General features: G+C 46.9%; 1 protein-coding gene across 1 annotated transcript in view; it reads right to left on the bottom strand.

The window, feature by feature from the left end:
* The window catches only part of atrnl1a (attractin-like 1a), a 76,077-nt gene that overhangs the window by 2,046 nt on the left and 50,435 nt on the right, over nucleotides 1-23,596 (bottom strand). Inside the window, 6 exon segments of the mRNA XM_062566560.1 lie at nucleotides 2,401-2,462; nucleotides 9,326-9,483; nucleotides 10,257-10,335; nucleotides 10,868-10,962; nucleotides 14,997-15,049; nucleotides 21,005-21,098. Coding sequence (XP_062422544.1) covers nucleotides 2,401-2,462; nucleotides 9,326-9,483; nucleotides 10,257-10,335; nucleotides 10,868-10,962; nucleotides 14,997-15,049; nucleotides 21,005-21,098 — 541 coding nt within the window.

A 23,596-nucleotide genomic window follows, 5' to 3' on the forward strand; every position in this document is an offset into this window, starting at 1 on the left:
ACACAGGAGGAAACAATGAAACACCCAGCGGGCAGAGCAAAAAAGAAATCAATAAGCTATTCGTTGAACACGAGCCGCGGATAGCTCACCATCGGAAACAGCTCTCCATCTCCACAAAACAGCAAATCAACTGAAGGGTGTTTGACATATTAACTTTTATCCATCGGTCACCCTCAGGACCTTTGCCTTCATCTAACTTCCATCTTTGCCGTTTGCACTTTAGAAAACAAGAATGTGAATTAATTGAGTGAAAGTTCATCTGAGTACCAAATGGCTGTATACATATATATATATATATATATATATATATATATATATATATTATTATTATTATTATATAACATATATGTCTAAAATACACCTTCCTAACATTTAACAGGGTCAGGAGTTACAGGAAATCCAAATAAATAAATAAATTGCAATTCTGACAACTTCTGCAAGCGAACATTACAAGGCCAAAACCCTTTTACTGCTACCCCCCCCCCGACAGTGTGGACGTCTGTGACCTTTTCGTATCACAGTTGTTGATGATGAGGGAGACGACTAAAGGCTCTAAAATGTCAGTCCAACAGGCCAAATGTGAGACTCCATCCAAGGGGGGGTTTTCCCCGAAGAAAAGTGGGGCACATGGCGCCCGCTTTTATTGACTTTTTTTTCATGTCTGTTTAAACACCAGATAAGAAGAGAGTTGATAAAAAAGTCGGGGCCGATCCTGGGAGTTTCCTGCAGTTTCAACAGTAGCCATCTACAGCGTCCTTTCAAAATCCACCTCTTTGCAGAAGGTAAGAGCGGAGTAGACAATTCTGTTCATTCCATCGCCGCTACCGCCTCGGCACACGAGACATTTTTAAACGTTTGACTTCTAGTTTAAACTCTCATGTGAATTCGCTCCACATCAGTCATGCTCGTCTTTGTGAGACTAAGGGTTGAGGGTTTTTTTTTTTTACAAACAGACAAAAAACTCGTGGTGGGAGTGGACGTTGAGAGGGATGGTCATTTCCAAATGAAGTGGGCGAGCTCGGGAGCCACTTAGTGCCAAGTAGCTTCACTGCTGTTTTGGGAAAGAGAGAGAGAGAGGGAGAGAGAGAGAGAGAGAGAGAGAGAACTGATTGCTAATCAAGCGAGCAGGAGCCGGGAGTAATTGGAAAAAGCTGAACCGCGGTGTCACCAATTAGCATTGGAGGCTGTGGAGAGCGTAAATGATGTTCTGTTCTGGCCATTTTCCTTCATTTAGAGATGAGATATAATACATGAGCATGGAGCCAGAGACAGAAGGGGAGGGGGAGAAAGTTTGAAACTTTTCTCACAGCTAATCAGAGAGACACATGAGGTGGAAACATTATGCAGTTCATCTTGTGAAAAAAGGTCAATATATAATAGAACTTATAAAATACACTGAGTATCTCCTTGTGCATTGCAGCATTGTGTCGAGGTTAAATAAAGAGTGAAATAAGGCAACCTTGACAGGTTTTATATATTCACATACAGAAGCTAAAGGGTTCTGGGTGCGTTCTGGGTGCGTCCTGTATAGAAGGTGACTGGCGCCCTGGTCAGTCCATATAGAAGGTAAATGGCGCCCTGGTGCATTTCGTACAGAAGCTAAATGGTGCCCTGTTGCGACTTGTATAGCAGCTAATGGTACCATTACATAACTAAATGACCTGAATACATTTTCCAGAACTGAAAAAAATATGCACATGGCATTATATAATGGGGCAGTACATAAACCAACGACAAATAGGAATAAAGTCCTGTAGTAGCACATAACCTTTTCTCTGGTGCGGTGCAGAAGAGAGAATCTCATAAACAGAGCGGTGACTAACCCGCACACACACATACACACACACACACACCTACACACGGTGAGAAACACGACACCAAACTCTCCCGGCAGAACTTGACACTGTCCCCTAATGATGACATCATCCCTCTTAGCTGGCCTAAAAGGTCAGTGGAGTCCGGAAGCTGGCCCTGGGCACAGAAATGTCTCACTCCCTCACGTGGCTGCACACACACAGGAGCCGGATGCGTACCCACATCTCGGCAGGAAACAAGTGGAACACACACACACACACACACACTTGCCCCGTGTCTTAATTGCGTGGCAGAATCTGGCCTGAAGACATCAGACTTCCATCCAGACTTCTTCCCAAAACTCCCTCATTAGATCCAAGCCCCGTTTAGTAAAACAAATGCTCTCACCCAGTCCCCAGAAATGGACTAAAGGTGAAGGGACAAAGCACTTCTATGTTTTGAGGATCTTTGATCTTTATCTGCATCCGAGCAGATGTTGCTCGAGAGCTCTGGGGTCAAGTGTCCTCGCTGGGGGCCGCTGCCACACGCTGTGCAACTCCTGCACAAAATACAGGAGGTAGGACAAGAGGTCCGGGGGAAGCGTACCTGAAGAAGGTGACAAAGAACTGCACCAGGTCCATGATGCTGTTGTGCTGCGAGAAAGCAATCTGTTGAAAGAGAGAGAGAGAGAGAGAGAGAGAGAGGTAAGTCCACAGTGCAAAGTAAAAAATAAATAAATTGCTCCAAAAAAACGTATAGTTCTGAACATTATTATTCTGCAAAGGGTTAGTAATTAGTAATGTTTACAAACAATGTTAAAATAATATATATTTTTAAAAATAAAAATAATAATATTTTAATAATTATTATTAATAATAAAAAAAAATCTGCATTGTTTTATAATGTTTTCTTTTAATTTCTGTATATGAATGTACCTCATAAACAATAAGAAGTCACCACAGTTTACCACAGCCAAAGACTCTTCCAGTCCACACAAATAAAATGTTATCCACTTCTGCTAAATGAATCGTAGTGATCAGTAAACACTCACTAGTCGTTAATGTAGTTATATTATACTTAATATGTAATTAGGCCATGATCATCATTTTTCATTCAAGATCAAAACCGTTGCAAATTAAAACCAAACTATCATCATGAATAAAAACCAACGGAAAAATAAATATACGTATTTTTTATGATTTGGATTAACAAATTATTTTTATAGTTTTCAAATGTTGAAAAATAAATGATATATTTTTTTCAGTAAATGTTTGAAGTACTGTTTGTTGCATCATTTAAAAAAAACAGTATGTTTCCACTTGTTTCATCAGCATACACACAAACATTCCTCCCACCTCATCTCACCTCTGAAAATACAAATTAACACGTATGTGCACGTGCAACGCTGAAATGATTTATTACAGACTACAATTTACTCGATATCCACTTTTCTGAGCAACGTTTTCTGCTGGACGAATCACACACACACACACACATTGTCTTTTCTGTGAATATCACTTCAGGATCTAATTCATCCCTCAAACTAAAGCTCCTTTTTACCTTTAGACACGTGTGTCGTGTGTCAGTGAGAAATCAGACAGACCTGCGGCCTTCTATCCACTGACGTTTTTTTTTTAACTCAAGGTGAAGGTTTATATTTCATTTTTAATTGGCTTCAAAAACTGAGATGGGCAATTTCCTTCGCACCTAAGACAACGAGAAACGGGGCAAAGCCGGGGCCACCGATGTGCAAATGAGCGAGCGACATCCTTGGATCCTGGGGACCGGGTGGCATCGCAACGCGTCGGGTCAGCAAAGCGCTGTTTCGTCCACTCCTTCAAAGGGCCGCTAATAGCCGGAGAGGCTGCGTCTCGGTCTTTGAGTGAATCCTCTGAGGCCGGCAGGGAGGGAGGGGGAGGAGAGAAAAGGAACGGGGCGGAATGGACTTAAGAGGTTTACTGGCATTTGTGCAGCAGGTAAAATGGTCTGACGGGGAAAAAGCTGCAGAAAAGCTGATTCTGGTCCAGAGGGACGCAGCATTAATACAGGCACCGGGGGGAAGAAAGGCCTGGCTTTGCATTCAGCCTTTCAATGCAGCAATTTACATCATTACCCCCTGACAGGATTTTTATGAGAACACACGGAAAGAAAAAAGTGTAATAGATGGGAGTCGTTCAAAAGGGAATGCATCATACTCCATACAGTAAAATGATTACAACATTAGATCGCTCCTAATACATCTTTCCCTTTCACACACACACACACACGCACACAAAGTGCAGCAAACACATATTCACCCCCCTCACCCCACCCCAACTCCAGCCAACAGCCATCATTTAAATTTACAACAACTGCAGTCGTTAAACAACTTTATCAAGAAGCTGTTTAGACCACACCCTTTCCTCCCAGATCCAGCCCACTGCAGCGCCACACACACACACACACACGCACACGCACGCACACGCACGCACACACACACACACACACACACACACACACACACACACACACCGGCATGTTTCCTTCAGGACGTTGAACTCTATTGATTCCAAGGTGTTGGACGGATGAATGTTGCTGATGTGCTAAACGTTACAGTGTGTTTAATGTGGACATCTGAAGCTACGCTGTGTTCAGAAGGGGGGGGGGGGGGTAGTGGAAATATTTTTTGTCATCTTGAAGCTAGAAGTGCAACTACGGGCGAGAGGGGGGGGCGGGGGAGGGGGCAGGGATAAAAGAAGTAGAGGAATGACGACGTAAAGAAAAGCAGTTCATTACTGAGGCCCCCGGGGGCCCAGCAACTGGGAGCAGCACTGGGCCGCCTTTCATTTCCCGAACCCTGAACCGGGGGGGGCTTGTTAAATCCTGCAGCGAAGGGAACCGGTCCGGCTAATCAATACGGGGGGGGGGGGGGGGGGGGGAAGGCGGGAAAGGAGGGCAGCAGAGAGAAGAAGAGGAAGGATGACGCAGGTGAATCAGGGATGAGGAGGAGGAGGAGGAGGGAAGAAGATGACGATGAGTATAAACAATGGGTTCATTTCAGCGGGTGGTCGTCAGGGAGACTCATTCTTCCCACGGCCAACGAGAGCCTTTAAACGTATCACACGCTCCTCCTCACACTTTGCATATCCACAAGTGTTGGTGCTTGAAGCCCGGTGATGGAGCACCTGACGTGCTAGCGCTAGCAGCTAGCTGCTAGTCGGCGATCCACGCTCAGCGTTTACTTTGAGGCGGGGGGGGGGGGGGGGGGTTTTCTCGTGAGAAACAAAGCGGCGCTCGTCTCGTCCCGGATCGTTTTACCATCAAACAAAGACCCGGCGAGGCGTCCTGCTTAAATCGGCCCCGATGGAGCACATGACCGCCGATGACTTCCTGTTGGGTAGATGGGGAAGCACTCAGCCGCCCCCCCTTCTCTCCCACCGTATGGAACACAATACTGACTCACTGAGATAGACCCCGCTCCTCTGGGTGTGTGTGTGTGTGTGTGTGTTCGGGGCACACAGTTAACTGTTTCAGCTTCTGTTTAAATCCAATAAAGGACACTTTGTCAGTGATATGATCAGAGAGGGTGTGTGTGTGTGTGTGTGTGTGTGTGTGTGTGTGTGTGTGTGTGTGTGTGTGTGTGTGATTGAGGGAGGGGTCCTATTCAACGGAGGATAATAAGTGACTGAGCAGCAAATCGAATCAAGTGGCCGATCCCGGTGGCCCCCCCGGTGGCCCCCGGCGGTCCTGCGGTAGAGTGGCGGCTCACCTCCCGACAGAAGGCCTTTACAGTTTTTTTCGATTGCTAAACGACAGTAAGCACAACTGGAACTACATGTGCAAAACTCTAACTACAGTCTGCACAGCAGCAGCTCATGTGGACCAAACTCTAGTTCATTTTTCATTGCTTGAACACAGTTTTCAAAACTCTACACACTTATCCCATGACTTTAACCACAACCTGCACAACACTGTGGATTTACAGCACTTTGTTCAAATGCTAACACACTGCTGTCAAAACTGTGAACCACACATTCAAAACAGAATAGATTTCAGCCTTGTGCCTTTCAAACACTGCTGATTGCAATTTCAGCTGAAAGACTAAGCAGGTGTCTTGTTTTAGACTTGTTAGTGAACACACACAAAATATATATATATATATATATAGGTGCATGGCAAGAGAGAACATTAGATGTGATGTTGACGAAAACCTGTGGCCTGATGCTAGAGAGAGGCAGGATTAGCCCCTCAATTATTTGTTAGAATTACTGTAAAGTATGTACTTTTAGTTTCTACCTTTTTTTTCTCATTACTGTAATTCTGTAAATTACAGTACAGACTATTGAAGCAAACTGCTAATTTTCATTTACCTTAAAGAATTGTTATGTTCTAAAAATGTAAATAAAATAAATCATGTGAAAGAATGTCAATCTTTTCATTGAAGAAAATATTACTTTCTATGAAGTCACTAAAATTGTTCAAACTGTAAAGATGAAAATGTAGTATTTTCTGTATTGGTGTTTGATGCTAGTGTTTTTACTCTCAGTGTGTTCTGAGTGACAGTGTGTGTTATCTCAGTGAGGGTTGTGCATAGTGTTTGGCTGCACTGAGCCTGTTTTGAGCCATGTGTTAAGAGTTATGTTGCTTGGAGTGAGTTTTGCAGGTGATGTGAACTGTTTAGCTCAGGTGACTGTTGGTAGTGCAGACTGTAGTTAGAGTTTTGCACATGTAGTTCCAGTTGTGCTCACTGTCGTTTAGCAATCGAAAAAAACTGTAATCAGGTGGCCTTCTCGTGGAGAGAGAGAAGCGGTGTGGGGGAGGAATGGGGGAGGAAAGGGGGGGGGGGGGGGGGGGGGGGGAGGAGACGGTGTTTTTTTTTTGCTTCCTGTTGTTGATTTTAATTTAACGCCTGAGAAACATCGGGAGTGGAAACAAAGCGCTCTTTTTACGGGCCTCTCTTGTTGAGATAGACATTTTATGCTAAATTACAAATACAGATGTACAAATTATAAACAGTCACGGTCTCAAGTTGCACAATTTCGGGGCTAAATGAACAGTTCGTTCAAAACAAAGAGATGAAGAGACAAACTGGGTCGTGTTCCCAGAAGGTTTGCGGCCTCAATCAATAAAACATGTGTTTATGATTAGAAAAGAATCCAGAGTGCTCGTTTGTGGAAAAATGGTGTCAGAATTAAGCAGATAGACAGCGATGATCTGCATTCGATATAAAATGTACTTATTTTGATATTTTTACAGTGATTTGGATTTCCGTTGATATTCTAGACTTCCTTAGTTACATTTCCTCATAAAACGGAGAACTTTCCCCAAATGTTGTGATGTGATAAAAGTTAAGTTTAAGGACAATAACAACCGTTATTTCTTAGGAGCTACATTCTGTATTGTGTCGTTTGTGGTGATCTTGATTTTGCATCGTTCCAAACACGCTGGCGTGTTAAATGACACACGCGTGTCCTTGAAAGTCCTCTGAACTAAGAACTCTGCATCCTTGACATTTTTGCTGTTTGAGGATCCTTCCTTGACTTGTGTGTGAAGTGAACAGCTGAAGGGTTCTTGAATAACCCCCCCCTCATCCATTGTAACCAGCAGCATTGTGGCGAATGTCGTGTCACGCTGGTGAGTGCAGGAGAGCGAGGGAGGAGGTGCGAGGTCGGCGTGACACAACAAATCAACGTCTGTCCCAGCGGATTCCAACGCGAGCGCCGGGTCCCCGCCAGGGAAACACTCCCCCCCCCCCCCCCCCCCCCCCCCCCCCCACAGGTGTGTGTGTGTGTGTGTGTATGTGCACGAGGACTTTTTGCTTTCTAAGGGACACATTTCCGTTTCAGTTTTTCGTGTCCATTTCGATTTGTGTAAACAAGACTCTTCATCTATTTCCTAACTGTGTGGTCAGTGTTTCATTATGAAAACCTCAACCGAATACGTTGAGGTTTACTTCAGATCTCAGAAGAAGGTTATTGAAAGCTAATTTCACCTTTTTTTTGTCTATAGGTCCACGAGAAAGTTGACCAAAACCCAGCGGGTCAGTAGCAGCGGAGATCTGTCCGTGCGTGTGCATGTGTGTGTGTGCATGTAGGTCCATTAGATCAAATGCACCAAGGTGGGGGGGGTCGTCCTCCTCCTCCTCCTCCTCCTCCTCCTCCCGCTGCGGCGTCGGAAGCCACCAAGGTCACGGGGGCGGGACGCCGAGGGCTCCTCGCGTTACACGCGCCTGACGTCGCCGTGCGCCTAATTATGGGATCAGCTTTCAGCCGGCAGATACGCGGCGCTCCGATAATGTGCCATTAATGGGAAATGCATATGAGCGCCGCGATCGAAGGACAAACGACCCGTAACGAGGGGGCGGGACACGCGTCACGCGTTCACTCCTTCCTCCTTTTGGATGGATTCCCTCTGTGCATTCAGCCCTCAGGTCACACCAGTGTTGGGTCACGTTGTGCCTCCACTCGTCCACGTTCCCACCCTCTGCCTTGAGTCTCTGTCCGGCTCCCTCGACGCGTCAATAAGGACATTTTACCTTCATAACATTCCGTCCTTCTGGACTCACGGTACGATACCCGCGCCTCACTTTAACGCATCATAAGGTGAATATAAGGGTGGAGAGACAGTGGGAAGCTGTGTGACAGTAGAGCTGCCAAAGCCCCGAGATGACGAAGGTGATGAGGATGAGGATGCTTTATCTTTTTCCTCATCCAAACACGCAGGCTGACATGCCGAGGCCGGGAGAATCCATATATGGATGTTCACCCCCTTAGAGATCACAACATGTCAGAAATGTAATAAAAACAGCTATGTTGCATTTCTTTTACATCATTTTAACACCGAATGATTTCAAAACCTTGAAGCTTAGACGCACACTCAAAAATAAATATGCTCTAATTTAGATTTCTCATTAATGCATTTTAACCTAATATTAAAAACGACCTGTTTTTTTGTTGATGAACCTAAATCACTTGTATTTAGTTTGACTCTATGTGCACATATCTAGACACCCTTATTCTAATGTGCTATTGCATCATCTGGCATCGGGTTACTCGCTGATCAGTGGGATAACTTGTTAGGTTTCCCTGTGTGGGCACAGAATTAACACACATACAAATTAAAGACAATAAAATCTATTATGGAGCTCTTCCACAACGTTTTTGTTTAAGAAGATATACAAAACATTTTGTAAATCATCATCATCATCATTTCCCAAATCAGACGTCTTTTCTGAGAGCGCATCCTGAAGCAATTAAGAGGAACAAGAACACGGGCCATTAGGTATGAATTTGTGTTTCAGAGCAACTCACATCTTATTTTAGTTTTTATGTTTTAGATCTTATAGCATATATTTTATTTTTTATATGTTGTATATTTATTTCCATTAACTAATTACCAATTAGTGGATTATGTGGGACTGGCTGGCTTTTAGTTCAAGGAGAATATGAATTGATTTCGAACTCTGTGAGTTGAAGGCGTCACCTGATGGTCAGAATTCACCATTCTATATAAATCATTTCATCTATAACAAACCCCCCCCCGAGCCGCTCACCTGGATCTTGATTGGCCAGCTGAAGTTGGACACGTAGACGTAGAAGGTGATGTTGTGGTGCAGTCGGAAGTTGAACTTCTCACAGGAGAAACTGTCCCGGTGCTCCTTGATGTTGGTCCTGGCTATGATGGGCATCTCCTCCCCCGAGATGGTGCCGGCTGAGAGAGGCCCACAGGGGTTTGGGTTGAGAACCGCGGGGCAAAGCGCACAAAGACAAACAGAAAGGACCGCTCTGCCGTGGGTTTATCCGACAGGTGGGACGTCGCGCCAGTGCTTGTGCTTTCAGCGAGAACACTGACAGCTGTGTATGTCCGTAACCATGACGACGACGCGAGATAACTCAAAAACGAACACGGCCCGTGAGCTCCTTTCACAGGAAGTCGGCCTGGTGGGAGAAGGTGGTCCGGGCCTCAGAGCGCCAGCAGCTCTGTGCTTCAGCCACTGTGAGGAACACACTGGGCCCCTCGAGTTGTAAAATTGAGTTGTCAAATAGCCCGTGATGCGTTTTGTCAGGAGAGGGAATCTAACAGGAAGTGGATCTGTCCACTTTCACCTCGGGACACCTCGGGCCCCGCGATGAAAGACACGGTCTCTACAGAAACTAGACAACGAACCGGTCCCTCTGGGTCAAAGTGGTGAAGTTTTATATTACAGCCCCTTCCAGTCTCATTAGACAGAAAACAAATGTCCACCGAGGATACTTCTGTTTTGGTCATTTTAGGTTCTTTGTGATTAATCCGAGACTTCACAGACTTCACATGGTGCGTGTTATATTGACTTTCTCTTAATATGGTTGGGATCAAAATAGCTTGAGAGAATAATCAAAGCAAAGGGACCTCGGTGACGGAATATCGTGGAATCTGTGGCGGTGGAAAACGGTCCCTCCCAGCGCGAGCGGCCCTTTAAGACAAAGTATGGAAGACGCTGCTACCTGTGGAGCTCAAGGACCACGTGATGTTCAGGTTGAAGTTGTTGGAGGCGTTGATGGACATGTCGAGGTTCTTGTTGGCCTGCGCGGACACACGGGGGAGAAACACACACACCAGTATCAGAGGAATTGACTGGGATCCGAAGGGGCTGGAGGTGGACCACAGTAGGGAGAGTACATGAATGCATCATTTCTATATACATGTCTTTACTCAGTGGACGTCGTCCTCGGACTATGTACACGTGAACTCATCTCGCCTCCGGAATTCACGACCTTTCGGACCTCTTTGCGTACTTTTATGAAGACACAAACTTCTTGTTAAAATGCTTTCGCCCGAGCCTCAGCTCCCGTCTCCTTGGGCACATTTGGATCCACTGGCCTCTTTTTTTTTTTTTTTGTGTCTTTCCATTGATTTTGTCTGCAATGCTGCAGCCAACTTTGAGTTTTATACGAAGGCACCTCCGGGCTCTGAGATGGAAAAACTTCTTGGACGCTGGAAGGACGTCGATGAATCTCGCTGTCCGCAGAATAGATTTATGCTGCATGTCGGGTTATGACTGTGTCCTTCCCACCTCCCTCTACTCTATAGACAACGCCCGCAGAGCACGTGTTACCTGTTCAGGTGTCGCCATGAAGTTGATGCTGGTGTAGTGGCGGTCGTCTTCCTGCAGCAGGCTGAAGGTGAACTGGTAATCGATCAACAGGTTGTCTAGGCAACGACACAAGAGACAAGAAAAAAAAGAGTCATCCCTCGCTCCGTCTGTTTTATTAACTTCCTGTCTGGGCTCCTTTTTAATGTTCTCAAAATGCTCCACTTTTATCGACGACAGATTCACGATCAACGCGGAAACGCGACGCTGCGTGGCACGCGAGCGCGTTTGTTTTATGAATATGAAAACAAGAAGGCGAGGATTGAGGGCTGCTTTTCTCTCAGCCGAGCGTCGGATCGATGGAACGCGAGCGAGAGGCCGAATGATCGCGTCGCAGCAGACGTTTAAATCATCTCCGAAAGCCGACCCCATGCAGCTCTTTGTCAGCGAGACAACGCATACAGGAGGGGGGGGGTGGGGGGGGTGTCACGGTGATTCAACATCCGCACGGACAGCGGGAGCCGCGCCGGGTCACCTTGTACCGCCGCCACGGGGGAGGAGGGGGGGGGGGGGGGGGGGGAAGAAGAGAGTGAGAGTGAATAGAGAGAGCAGCTCTGTGGCCGTGAGTATTTTCTAACTTAATCAGCGTGACTGCTAAACCCTCAGGGTGATGCAGGTGTGTGTGTGTGTGTGAGAGATGCATCCAAGGCCAGCTCAGGCATGCAGTATTCAGGATTTTATTTGCACAGTGACGCTCTCCTCTTGGTCTCATCGCCATGTGTGTGCGACGTCCAGGCCCGGTTTGAAAGTTCTACTCAGAATCTCAAATGCAAATCCCATGAATCTGACAGCAGGTTCAGCTGGTCAGAGTCCTCGTATGGAGGTATCACTAGAGGCCTTAACGACCCACAGATCTCTGCACCATGGTGTGTGAGCCGATTCAGCTGATATGAAACAAAACACTGATGATTGGGAGGGGGGGAGGCGGGCCAGAAAGCCCTCAAGCGGATCTTAATCCGATATTCCAGCCCCGGACAGAAATAAAATAGATACGTTTGAAAAGGTGAGCTCATCCCCCAATGTCAGCTTGTCCGAGCCTTCATTTAATGCTCGTTAACAACTCATTATTTCCCATTTGCGACAGCTGCCTGAATCCGGGCATTGGGGGCGGGGGGGGGTCGAGGTAACCCGGAGGTAATGCGTGCATGAGGTCGGATGATGGCGGTTTATTAGAAACGCAGCGCGTTTCTAATCTGAGGAAGCATTTTTGCACGCACATCTGGATGCTAGAAAGTGGGGGGGGGGGGGGGGAAACACATGCAAACAGATGTTCACAACTATATTGATAAAAGTGATGATTGTCCCGTCCTTTCGAAGGGTTACTTTAGAAGTGGAATGAAACCGAGCCGGACTCCAGCAAGACGGCCTGTCAGCAAAGACGTCCCAGGTCGGAGGTCGGAGGGGGGGGGCCTAACGAGCGCACCGCCCTGCGGACAGGAGCGCCATTGATAGCCGATCGGCGGCCGCGGCCTGAGCTGGATCCCTGCATCTATCAGCTTCCGTTTCAATCGTCTCTGAAATCATTCACATCGTTCAGTGCCATCCGGAGGGAACCGGGGGGGGGGGATGACGAGGAAACGGAGCCTCGTCATCCCTCCGCGGGCCAATTCCTGACAACTCGGTAATCAGTCCCGCACCGCGCCGTGCGTCGCTAATTGACATTTTAATTGGGATTGTGAGGCTGTCAGTAAATATTGGAGCCACTGCTGTTGGCCCGGGGGGGGGCGGGTGGGGGGGGGCGAGGAGCCTGACTGCGGACCGACTGGTACTCCGGCTGACTGCCGGTCCTCCCCGCGGGCCGTGGTGGGACGCCGGTGGCCGTCTCTAATTGGACGTCCCTCGTAGCGGACTGAGATGGAATGCGACGGGCGAAAGGGGGGGGGGGGGGGGGGCTCATTAGAGCGTTGTCCCGCCGTCGCGGCTCATGAAGGGGCCGGCCTGACTCTGGGGGGCAAACTCATTAAACAGCGACGTTGCTCATCACCAGCTGACCGGCGGCTGGACGCTCGCACGCATCGATTAGACGGAAACATTTCATCAGCAGGCGCCATTGTTGCTCATTGCAGCAACCAATCAAAAAACACACTTAAAATGTTTCTCATCTATTTATGGTATAATCATTTCTAGAGAAAGGTATGTGTATGTATCCATATAGATAAGTTACTGTTTAACAGCGTCAACCGACCAGAATGAGCCAGTTAGTCCAGCATCAACACAGCAGATAGAGGGAGAACTTCAGGATAATAAGGTGCGTTCAGAATGAGGGAGACAGAATAGAGTCAACACACCAGATGGGGGGGGTGGGGGGTGAGCTGGTGAGGGACAAAGAGGAGAATAGAAGGACAACAACAACAGGAGGGTTACGTAGTGAGGATTGAAGGGCTTCACTCATTCGAAGGGTCAAAGATACGTATAAACTAATGTGTTCACATTAATATTAACATTGAAGAATCCAGATCTCCGTGTCACTGAAAGCTCTGTGAGGAGGTGAATTCACGCCTTTCTGCTCCTAATCCGTCTCCAGCCGGGACGCTGGAGACGTGAACCCACACGTGGGATTTATCAGAACCTTCCTTCCAATGACATTTCAGACTAATATTGACCCGGCTGCCTTTCCTTAAGAGCACGAGGGAAACTGATGGCTTATAAATGTGTGATTTATACGACGCTATCTCTCCCAGCGCATCCATGCGTGTGCGTCTGAGTGCGCTTGCCCTTGTTCAAACAAAACTAACCCCGTTTCACAGACAACGGAGAAGATAATGCGACGTTAATGACGGGACGCGGCGCCTCCAGACGCAGCGGGAAAAACACGGCTTCGGCCGCCGCCATGGCGACGCCCGGGGGAGCCGAGCACCCGCGGCCTCCGGGAGGGCCAGAAGGCCGCCGTTTAAAGTGCTTCTACGCGTTCGGATCATCCAAATCCCTCCCGCGGTACCCCGGCAACGGCATCGCATTAGTGCCATCTAGTGCCTCTCAAACTCCGTCCTGGATCCAAGCCGACGACAAGCACCGCCCCGTCGGTCCAGGTGAGAGCCGAGGTCCAAACCGTCCCTATCACAGATTACAGAACCAAATATAATGCACGTTTTAAAGGTGCAATGCGTGATCCTGCCCTGCTTATTTAAATAAATGGTTGCACTGCATTGATCCAGTGGCAGAGGTAAAATACTGCCCCTTGTTCACTTAAAGTGGAATTTTATTTGACACGTTACGCCTTTAAATGTCTTAAAAGGAGGTAAAAAGCTGGGCAGCAGTGAAGGTCAGTCACATTGTTGAGCTGAAGTTGCTTTTGTGATCAAAGACACATTGGAGGTGACAATCTGTGGCCTGACTCCTCTGATTGCTGCATCATTTTGAAACCTCCCTCCCCGAAAAAAAAAAACAATGATAGCCCCACTGCAGCTAGAGGGCCGTTGACATTGACAGCACTTGAACCTCATTCCACTGAGTTATAATATTAACGCCGATGATGGCGATCCGTAGACTGCGTGTGTGTGTGAGAGAGAGAGAGATGCAGGGTGAGGGAGTGCGTGCAACAAAACATCTGTTTTGACTGCAGCGAGCCTCCTTCGTCTGCCCTTTAAAAAAGGGAAAACCAGCAATTTGTTGCAAATGAGCCAAGTCAATGTGATCTGGAGACACAAAGACACAAAGGCACAAAGTCCTGGTCAGAAACACTGATCCTTCCCTAAAAACTAAACTGAGAAGGTGAGTGTCCTACATTTCACTCTTTCTACACATTTCTGTGCCTTCATCCCACCTCTCCACGGTGAAGTCGGGTTAACTCAGAGGCCCCGTGTGGCGGCGGTGTGTGTTCCCAAAGTGAAACGCGGTTGGACAGATGACTTCAGATGAGTTCACGCGTCGTTTTAACACAAGATGGCAAGCAGGGTTAGCAGCTGCTTTCTGGATTCAGTACTTGCTCGGGTACGTTGTCCGGGGACGAGGACTGACATCGTAAACGGAAGCAGACTTCAGCTCTAAGTGTGTGTGTGTGTGTGTGTGTGTGTGTGTGTGTGTGTGTGTGTGTGTGTGTGTGTGTGTGCGTGAGCTGAGGGAGACTCAGGTGTGGCGGCGGTAGGATACTTACAATAGCAGGTTCCCCGGAGAGGGTTGCCGAGGTAACGGTTCTCCGAGTCGCACCTGGGGGCGACGAGAGACGGGCGGAGAGGAAAAGACAAATAAGGAGGAGGAGAGGAAGAAAGAACAAAAGGCGTTAGCGTTCGATAAGGGTTTTGTTTTTACTAAGACGCATTTCTCTGTGACGCTGTGTGTGTGTGTGTGTGTGTGTGTGTGTGTGTGTGGTGTTCAGGGTCTGCGAGGTGATTTCCACTCTGCAGCTTACTCCCCGGGGTGCATCGGGAGCAGCCGGAGAGCCGGGTGACGTGGATGAAAACTCCCTGGCTGGTCAGCAGAGAGTCCCTCGCTTTCACTGGGAAGTCACAGCGCTGCTCCTCCGGGCTGAATTGATGGCGCTTTCGGGAGGCGTAACAATGGAGGAACGGTCACGGCGAAATGAATGCATTAAAAAGAACCGACCGAGTGTGTAAACTGCTCCGTGAGCGCTCGAGGCGTAATCTGCTCCTTCAAAGTGGATTCCAAAACAAGCGCGGCTTTGTCAACACGCTGCAGAATGGGCTCAAAACTAGATGGAGAGTTTGAATAATAAAGATACACAAGTTTATGGCAGTTTTCCTTTAAGGCGGCTACAGTATAATAGCTTCAAAAGATGGGTTTCATTCAGATGTTTGTTTGACTGTTTCAGAAAAACGTATGCGGCATTTTCAAAAACGGCAAATCTCTAATGACCAGAAAGCTCCATCGGGCACGATGACGTAGAAAAGGAACATACATATCGCAATTTCTTCAAGCAGGGATCTTATGGCTGTATTAAAATACGTAGTGGGATTAGCACGGGCTTCAAGGGGCCTCGTGGTGCAGAAACACGCAGATAACGTCCATTTTAACACTAAGCCAACGCTGTTAAAGAAAGTATAACCGGGCCAAAGGCTCAACGCGCACTCCAGTCCATTAAAGTGTCAAGAAGGACAACGTGCACCTCGAGTAGCGACGGGAAAATGATTGTCTGGCAGTAATGAACAAAAGCCGGTTATTAAACGTCCACTGCCCAGAAATCAGAGAAATGTCAAAAAAGGAGCCGCTACATGCAATTGTCATTATAATGTCAATGCTTTTAAAATGTCTTTAAAGAGTCCCCTTCAGACTGGCATCTAGTGTGTGTGTGTGTGTGTGTGGTCTTTAAAAAGAAAAAACAAAAAGGGGTAATTATGAATATTGCAACCGCTAAAGTTCTGCACCGTAGAAAGCATTTTCTCTAAAGGACGAGCCCCCTCCCCCCCCCCCCCCCCATCCTCCCCCCTCCTCCTCAATCACAAGCCATCGACCCACCGTGAGACAAATACACAAGCGGAGCGACACTTTGATCCAGAGAGGAGACTCGAAGCGTCACCAAACTGACATCACATCCGTGTGTGTGTGTGTGTGTCCAGGAGAGAAGGACAGGCAGTGGGGCGGCGAGGACAAGACGTCTCCAGGGGAGGGGGGGGGGGGGGGGGCACCAAAGTGTGGACGCGGAGCTTCGGCAAAGAGGGGACGCGTGCACTTAAGCTGCTTACAAAGCCCCGATGGGGACGAGACGAAGGCCACAGAGGAAAAACGCACCTCGAGGCAGCTGCACACTCGCACAGGTACGCACACACACACACACACACACACGAGTGACAGATGCTGTGTGCGTGTGTGTTTTTAGGTGGCGAACGTGGAACTGATCACAAACAGCCTCCGCAGCTAAACATGCAAATCAGCACACAATTAGTGTAGCTGTCTGCATTTGGAGAGGAGGCCAATTAGAGTCAAACCCGTGGCGTCAGAGAGCCGGTGAGACAGCGCTGTACGGGGGGGGGGGGGGGGGGGGGAGGAGACACAGCGCTGCAAACACAAACGCTGTGAAACTCTCCCACGTTACGCGGCGGCGGGACATCTGGCCGGCAGCTGATTCTTGATACCGACGCCGCGTTTCTTCACCTGCCACGTTCCCGCGCCGCCTGCAACAGCTGCTACTGTTCACGCCGACACGCGGCGCACCCACACACACCCACACACACACACACACACACACACGGACGCACACTGACTTTATCAGCGGCAGGATTGGCTGAGAGAAGGAATATTTACTCTGCTGCATACGGGAGGCCTTCCAACACGCGACAGCTCTGCTGCTGCAGGCGCTTCGTTCATGTTGTATCGTATCACACGACATTCTATCATATACTGTTCTATCCTACAGTATCCTATCATATACTACTCTATCCTACAGTATCCTATCATATACTACTCTATCCTACAGTATCCTATCATATACTACTCTATCCTACAGTATCCTATCATATACTACTCTATCCTACAGTATCCTATCATATACTACTCTATCCTACAGTATCCTATCATATACTACTCTATCCTACAGTATCCTATCATATACTACTCTATCCTACAGTATCCTATCATATACTACTCTATCCTACAGTATCCTATCATATACTACTCTATCCTACAGTATCCTATCATATACTACTCTATCCTACAGTATCCTATCATATACTATTCTATCCTACAGTATCCTATCATATACTACTCTATCCTACAGTATCCTATCATATACTACTCTATCCTACAGTATCCTATCATATACTACTCTATCCTACAGTATCCTATCATATACTACTCTATCCTACAGTATCCTATCATATACTACTCTATCCTACAGTATCCTATCATATACTACTCTATCCTACAGTATCCTATCATATACTACTCTATCCTACAGTATCCTATCATATACTACTCTATCCTACAGTATCCTATCATATACTACTCTATCCTACAGTATCCTATCATATACTACTCTATCCTACAGTATCCTATCATATACTACTCTATCCTACAGTATCCTATCATATACTACTGTATCCTACAGTATCCTATCATATACTATTCTATCCTACAGTATCCTATCATATACTGTTCTATCCTACAGTATCCTATCATATACTACTCTATCCTACAGTATCCTATCATATACTATTCTATCCTACAGTATCCTATCATATACTGTTCTATCCTACAGTATCCTATCATATACTACTCTATCCTACAGTATCCTATCATATACTACTCTATCCTACAGTATCCTATCATATACTACTCTATCCTACAGTATCCTATCATATACTATTCTATCCTACAGTATCCTATCATATACTGTTCTATCCTACAGTATCCTATCATATACTACTCTATCCTACAGTATCCTATCATATACTACTCTATCCTACAGTATCCTATCATATACTACTCTATCCTACAGTATCCTATCATATACTACTCTATCCTACAGTATCCTATCATATACTACTCTATCCTACAGTATCCTATCATATACTACTCTATCCTACAGTATCCTATCATATACTACTCTATCCTACAGTATCCTATCATATACTACTCTATCCTACAGTATCCTATCATATACTACTCTATCCTACAGTATCCTATCATATACTACTCTATCCTACAGTATCCTATCATATACTACTCTATCCTACAGTATCCTATCATATACTATTCTATCCTACAGTATCCTATCATATACTACTCTATCCTACAGTATCCTATCATATACTACTCTATCCTACAGTATCCTATCATATACTACTCTATCCTACAGTATCCTATCATATACTACTCTATCCTACAGTATCCTATCATATACTGTTCTATCCTACAGTATCCTATCATATACTACTCTATCCTACAGTATCCTATCATATACTACTCTATCCTACAGTATCCTATCATATACTACTCTATCCTACAGTATCCTATCATATACTATTCTATCCTACAGTATCCTATCATATACGTTCTATCCTACAGTATCCTATCATATACTACTCTATCCTACAGTATCCTATCATATACTACTCTATCCTACAGTATCCTATCATATACTACTCTATCCTACAGTATCCTATCATATACTACTCTATCCTACAGTATCCTATCATATACTACTCTATCCTACAGTATCCTATCATATACTACTCTATCCTACAGTATCCTATCATATACTACTCTATCCTACAGTATCCTATCATATACTACTCTATCCTACAGTATCCTATCATATACTACTCTATCCTACAGTATCCTATCATATACTACTCTATCCTACAGTATCCTATCATATACTACTCTATCCTACAGTATCCTATCATCAAATTGCTTGTTCATAATCCGCTCGGCACACTACTTTGGAGTGACTCAAACAAAGCAAACAGTGGTGTGACAGAGAGACAGAGAGAGACGGGAGGGGGTGGGGGGGGGGGGTTAGGGGAGTGAGAGGGGGCGCAGTGGCTGAGGGACGCACAGGTGAACACACACTGATGCACCGTTTCTGCTCCCAGGCTAATGTCTCTATATAGACGTATGAGGTTCTCGATAACACACTGTATTCTCTAAGGGGCGGAAGTCCGTGTTCAATCCGATCCACGATTGGCTTCGCACGTTTTAGAACCAGGGAAAAGGCCCGTTAGAAGATATTATTCTATCCCTATTTGCTCTCCAAAACCGTCACGCTGATGGAAGTTGACAGCAGCCATGTGTGAGGGATGCCTTTCGGTGCGAGGAGGTCGTGTCAGGGTCAGGAGCGGAGCTGCAGGGTCACTCACGGGTCACGTCCAGCTCGCAGCTGGAGTTAAGGGGGTCTGAAAGTCGACGTGATTGGTAGCAGATATGACTGTGCGTGCTTCGTGAGTCGGGTGTTGCTGTTTTGGTTTGAGAGTATTTGAGCCTCCACATGATCTGCATTTTGAATCCTGTAAACCCATACACGTATAAATACATCTGAACGAATGTGTGGCGGCAGAGCAAAAAGCAATTTGACTAAATAGATTGAGACGCTCCACTGTTACCGTCGGCAACGACAGCAAACCTCCGTGCGGCGTTTCTTTCGCCCTTAATGCTCGACACCTCTGTGTGAATGAAAGAAACCAATCAAACACGTTACGGAATAATTAGCTGTGATGAAGAGAACTGTAACACTGCAGTCTCCACCCAGGAAGCATATCTGACTCCAAGTAAACTAAGTGTATGAGACCTCCAATACACACACACAATCTGGCAATCAGGGCTTTAACAAAAAATGTGTCTCCTTCTGTTGTCTCATTCATCTCCCTTTTCCTGGTCAAGGTAGATCCCAAACACACACACACACACACACACACACGCTGTGTCTCTGCACTCCAGCCTCGCCGGTTAAGATTTATCGATGCAGCACTTTTCAGTCTGTCTCTGTGTTGTGTTGCTCCGCCGAGCCACGCAGGGTGTTGTAGTGCTGCAGCGGTTTACGTCTGGCACAGTCGGGGGGGAAACACACACACGCACGCAAACACACGATGCACACACACGCATCGGCACAGTTGCTGTTTCTGCCTTCCTGATACAAACGTATTTTTTATGTATATATTTTTAGAGTAAAAATGTATTTTCCTAACGTAAACTCAAGTTAAAGTAGCAAGGTTGCGCACTGCTAAAAATACTGCAACGCTATAGAGTATTTGCAGTATTGGAAGCTTTTGCCTTTAAAACAAACCCAATCCTTCACCGCACACAGTGCACAGGAGGACTGTTCCTATCGAGTATTTAGAAAGAAAAGACTTACTTATTGTAAGTCGCTTTGGATAAAAGCGTCATCTAAATGACATGTATTGTAGTTTGTCAAAATGTGTCGAAAAACTCGTCCATTTCGGACGCTCTAAGGCCTCTGCGAGGAGAAACGGAGGAGTCAGGAGCCGCCATGCGAGCTGTGGAGGAGCTGGAGCTGCAAGAAGCTGCATGGCTGCAAAAAGATCAACGGAATTTTAAAAAAAACGACTCCCTTAAAAGGACAGCCGTTGGTTTTGCTGTGATTTCTGTTGTTTGTGTGTGTGTGTGTGTGATATATGTCCTGAGGTCATTTCACTGGAGGCCTGCTGGAGGTGATTAGCGTCAGGCCGGCCATTCAATCAGCATACTCACAGTTGGCACTGGTCTCCCTTGATTCCTTTAGTGGTGCAGAAGCACTTCCCCGAGTTGACGTGGCACACGTTGGCATGACTGTTGCACTTGCACCCTGCAGGGAGAAGACAGAGAGGGAGAGAGAGAGAGGACCGATGTGTGATGGTTCGATCCCTGCAGTCTAAGCGCACCCCACGGAAACCCAACGGTGCTCTTTTAGGAGGAGTTGGCTGCTCCTGTGGAGCAGATGAACGCAGACGCAGAGAGAGAGAGCGTGGGAGGAGGCGCAGGGGGAAGGAAGATGAAGAAGGGGAGGTGCGGGGAAGGAGGTGGGGAGAGGGGAGTGAGATGAGGAGACACTTAAGCACCTGGTGTCTGTTCCACGCTCCCCTGATCGGAGTCAAGTGGGTTGTTTTTCTCTCGTGGAGACCGAACTGCAGCTTCATCAGATCCAGCCTACACAGCTGTTTGCTTACACAAATTGAAAGGAAAATAGTTTTTTAGGGGGGGGGGGGGGGGGGGAAACGTATTTTACACCATTTAAGAAAATAAACTCTAGTGCACGGAGGGTAAATGCGCCGAGCTCTTCCTTGCAACCTGTAATAGCTGCTCTGTTCTTCAGAGCCAGATCACACTGTGATGGAGGTGGTTCCACCCAGGGACCAGCAAAGGAAGCAGCGTGGTGTGGAAATAGGCTGCTCATCCACGTCTGCTGTAAAAGGTGTGATCACGCAAGATGGAATCCGGTGGAAAAGGAGAAAAACTCCTGGTACTTTTTGGAGTGCATGAGGTAACAACCTGAATGTGAACACTTTTTTTGTAGCTCGTCTGCTGGTGATTAGCCACAGAGACGGTGGGCGTTTTCTTTATCTTTTTTAATCGCTTTGTTATGCAAAAGCACGACGTAGCCGGGTGATTCGCACGGAGCCGAGCCTGTAATTTAGCCCCTAAATCACTTCTGCATGGAGTGACTAATGGCAGAGACAAACAAGAACGTCCGCTGCACCCTTCCGTGTGTGTGTGTACGTGTGCGCGTCCAACACACACACACACACACAAGGCCACTCGTTCCCGTGTCCCTCCTCCAGCTGAATTGACTTTGTTCTCATTCCTTCCAATTGGCACATGGTCAGCTCCTGTAATAAACCAGCGGAGCGCTCGGGTCAAGGTAAAGCCCAGGCGCCGGAGGATAATAAAGGGAGAGGCGACCTCCTCTTCTCCTCCTCCTCCTCCTCGGCGAGGCCATCTGAACACTCACGCCGGGCCGAGAACGAGGCAGCGGACTTGCTGCTTGCTGCCCACTACTCGCTACTTGCTCTTTCTCCAAGTCCAGGTGAAATGAGGCGACAAAAAGCAAAAAGTAAAAACTGAAATCGCCGCGACCCGTCGAAAAGAACAGAACCTTTGATGGAGACGCACAGGGTTGCCGCGAGGGTCCCGACAGGCGTGAGATGTTGAGATGTTGGCGTGGGGCTCAACATCGATCCAGCGGGACAACAGAGGCAAAGGACAACAGACGTGTGCATTCTTCAACTCGCGCACAGTTTGACAACGGACACCCGAGGGAAGCCGATGCAAAAACAAAAGGCTGAGCCAGAGGTGGAGCATTCGGCCTGAACAGCTGCCAGTTACTTTCCAGGGAGAGAGAGGGAGAGAGAGAGAGGGAGAGAGGGAGCGTTTGGAGGTGAAGGGGTGTAAAGGAGCGTGAAGGAGTGAATGGAAAAGGAAAGGAAAGAATGCTGACGTCACAGAAAAAAAGTAGCGAAATAAAAGAAACCAAGAAAGTTGATTTGATGTAAATCCTGTTTAAAAAGAGCACAACCTCTCACCCCAGGGCCTCAGCAACGTGTGTGTGTGTGTGTGTGTGTCTGGGTGAGTCGCACAGGTAAAGAGGAGGAAACAGCGGCTCTGCTGCTGTGGAACTCAAAGAGTTCCTCCAAAGATGTGTTTGGGTGCTTTTTGGTGGTAAAAATCACTCTGTGGACGTTTCATCCACTCGTGTGTTGGGATGAGTTCACACCTTAAAACAAAGCAGGTGAGTTTGGGCTTAGTGCTGCAGAACAGTGGAATGTAAATAGAATTACTAGATGGAATGTTGTTCTGAGAAATGTCAGTTTTAGGTTCAAACTTTTCTCATATGTTCTGAATCCACCTGTACTAACCCTCAGTCTTATCCCGTCTCATTAAGCCCTCCTTAGATTTATTATATAAATCTATTCCTCCTTTTCACTCGGCAACTTGTTTTTTCCACAATGCTGTCAAAGCATCACGTTTCTCAACATTCCCTTTTCTTCAGCTTGCCGTTAAACCCCCCCCCCCCCCCCCCCCGTCGCAGCTCCCCCTGAGATTATGATCAAACACTCATCTCATATTTTTTCCATCATCAATGTCACCTTTCCACCCACTGCTGACTCGGGCTTTCTCTTTGTCCAGGTCTCCGGGTGGAGGAGTTCATATTCATGTGTTTAATGAAGGGATAACGGGGAGGGGCCCATGGCCAACATCACAGAGATGAGAGGTAAGGAGTCCGGAGAACGGAGCGCGTGTGTGTTCGCACACAAAGAGAGAAATGCTTTTCATGCATTTATCAAAGAGCCCTTAGAAGTGAACCGT

This window comes from Pungitius pungitius, chromosome 13, assembly GCF_949316345.1.
Source record: "Pungitius pungitius chromosome 13, fPunPun2.1, whole genome shotgun sequence".
Lineage (NCBI taxonomy): Eukaryota > Metazoa > Chordata > Actinopteri > Perciformes > Gasterosteidae > Pungitius > Pungitius pungitius.